This window comes from Haliotis asinina, chromosome 6 (assembly GCF_037392515.1).
Source record: "Haliotis asinina isolate JCU_RB_2024 chromosome 6, JCU_Hal_asi_v2, whole genome shotgun sequence".
Classification (NCBI taxonomy): domain Eukaryota; kingdom Metazoa; phylum Mollusca; class Gastropoda; order Lepetellida; family Haliotidae; genus Haliotis; species Haliotis asinina.
The window spans coordinates 16,579,286-16,582,113 of NC_090285.1; the positions used below are offsets into that span (position 1 = coordinate 16,579,286).

Here is a 2,828-nt window from a genome sequence, read left to right on the forward strand (position 1 = left end):
CACATAACTGCATGATACAGTTCCCTCGTAATAACACTCTTCGCAATCCACAGATTCGGTTAAACTGCAGGGTTATCGGTGGCTCCCATAAAAGAAGCATCAGCCTTTAGAGAGTTGTGAGCTCTCACCACACTCGCAAAATATTCCAGATATATGGCGGCAATCTGTAAATATTCAAGTCTGGATCATACAATCCAGTGATCAACAGCTGGATCATACAATCCAGTGAGCAACAACATGAGCCTTGATCTACACAACTGGGATACAATGACATGTGAGCATCTAGTCTTGTGATTCACCTCTTATGACAAACTTGGGTTGCTCAAAAACAATTTTAACCTGGATATTTGCAGGTGCAACCTTTAGTGGGATGTTATCATGGTTACCAGTTAATGTTGGTTAGTAAAAGTTGGGCAGTACAAAGCTATGAGTTTGCAGCTAATATATATGGAAGCATGGTAATCTTAGCTCATTCAGCAATAATCGGTTACTATTTTGGGGGAAGGTTCATATCTGAAATATGACTTCACATACTGAGTCAAAAGTGAGTGAGTGTAGTTTTACGCCACTTAGGTCATAAGTCAGATCAGTTGAAGTTCAGCAACTTTGGAAGTGGAGAGTCTTTGGAATGGGTTTCAATGTGTGACAGTTTGACTCCTTAGAGTTTCTAGGCTTCCTCACCTTAAGTAAGTGAGTTGTTCATAATTGCCTCTATTCACCAAACAAAAAATGGGTATCCTGTGGGATAAATTGTGTGACTATTAACCCTCTAGCGCCTCACAGGCAGCTTGGGTTGTCCGTTATAAAAAAATACTAATCTAATTGTGATCAGCACCATCAAGCACAATCCGATGAGAACTAGGAGCTATACAAATCCATTATTATCACTATAAAATAATGATCTAAATTTCCTCTTGTACATAGTTTTATGATTGGAAATGAGCTGTGTTCATGTACATTCACTGTCATCAGCTCTTCTTGTTTTTACTATAAATGACACCATGTATCATTCATGATCATGATGATGTTCTATATTTAATGATCTACTACAACAGACATGGTAGAACTGCTGCTGTGGAGGCGATGGAGCAGAATGTTTTGATATTCCAAGGAAATGGAGTAGCATATTTCATGGATGACAAATGAGGAAAAATTGATGTTTTGTCCTTAAGAGAGAAATATATATCTTCATATGGTTTGAATTGAAAACGGTAGCTTCAGTATTTGATGATGATTCATTTCACTGAAGAAGAAAAGTTGAAAAATGAATAGCTATGACCTTAATATTAAAATCAGCATAGGAACACACATCAAATACAATGCCAAGCAAACTTTCAACACAGTGTATTGTTGATCTTGTGAAAATAAACGAAATGGAGTATCCAGTTGTTGTTTTTTTAAGAAGGAGTATTCCCATTAACCTCCAATGTTTCTTACAGTTTCTGTTTTCTGTGAAAGGGAACCCTCTTTATCTCAAGGACTTTGTTTCAGAATGTTGAATATTGTTGATTATGATGAAGAGATTTTCTGGCAACAAAAATGGCACTTGTAAAACCCCTTCACTGTGACTGCACTGAAAAAGTGTGCATGCATTCTTGTTACATGAACATCTCTTTGTAAGATTATCTATTTGTCTTTCTAGTTTGGGGACTAAAATACTCGAGGCTATCCACAACATTTACATTGTGTGATCATAATGGACGGTATTAGTAATACTGCCCATTATGATCACACAATGTAAATACTATTACAAGTGTCCAAATTTCAGATCCACAAAATGTTCTTCACACTACGTCATTCATAAGCCCATAACAAAGCATACTGTTATGATAGGTTGTGACATTACAAATGATTTGTCAATTAGGACCCAAGCTCTTGATTATACATTAATGTAGCAAATATTTTACTCAGGACAAAAAACTTATGATTTATAATTACTTTGCATCTTTGTTTACACCCATTTTATGCAATGACTTGTACACAGATATCCTATGCAATTAACAGAACATAAGCACTACTGTAACCTTATCAGAACTTGTCTTTAGTCTTACTTGTTCTCTGGACAGAGCTCAATGACTGATATGCATGATTGCCTATTCCCAGCTGTCCTTGACAATAACTCTTAATGCTGACCTTTGCATATCACCACTGGTGCAGTTTCAAGATATATACGCATCTACAATCTACCAGCAATTTGAGTTTGCACATGTCAAGTTGATACCAAACATCAATAAATTTAGGGTTCCTTGACCGAGATATGAGTCTGTTATGACGACACTAGTACTAAATTTGTTATCATTTGTTTTATATTGGTGCTAAAAAGAACCAGTACGGCAATAAAAAATAAAAAACTCACTCCCAAACTCTTTAGCAGTGTTGATGGCATTTGCAGACAATTCCTCAAGAGTTTGTTTTGCTGTTAAATCTTCCGTTTCGGAGGTAGACGTAGAGTCCTCTGTTTTCGTGTCACTTATGCTACTGACACTTTCCGTTGGGGATGAAACACTTGTGTTTTCAGACGTCTGATTCTCTTTATCGTCGTCAGAGGATGTTGGTGAAGATGGCTTTTCACCAACACCAAGCCAGCTCGTCACAGAACTAAACATTTTTCTTGACAATGGCTAAAATTACAGCTGATTCAACTTCGCAAATGAATCCCACCTGGGCATAGGTTTATAAACATATGTCACGTGATCAAACTCGAATTCTATTTTTATTCACTATTTTTTTGTTGAATACATTCTTGTACCATGTGCTCTTAATACTTAATGGAGAACGTAAAAATTAAATAATTTTATCAACATATTTAATGCTGTCGTTGAAGGGAG

General features: G+C 36.3%; 1 protein-coding gene across 5 annotated transcripts in view; it reads right to left on the bottom strand.

The window, feature by feature from the left end:
* LOC137286396 (synapse-associated protein 1-like) overlaps positions 1–2,692 on the bottom strand; it is a 67,585-nt gene extending 64,893 nt beyond the window's left edge. For all 5 annotated transcript variants that reach the window (XM_067818237.1, XM_067818236.1, XM_067818240.1 and 2 more), the window contains exon 1: positions 2,357–2,692. In XM_067818237.1, the coding sequence (XP_067674338.1) occupies positions 2,357–2,606 (250 nt within the window). In that variant the 5' untranslated portion in view covers positions 2,607–2,692. The remainder of the gene's footprint in view (positions 1–2,356) is intronic.
* Positions 2,693–2,828: the final 136 nt, after the last annotated feature.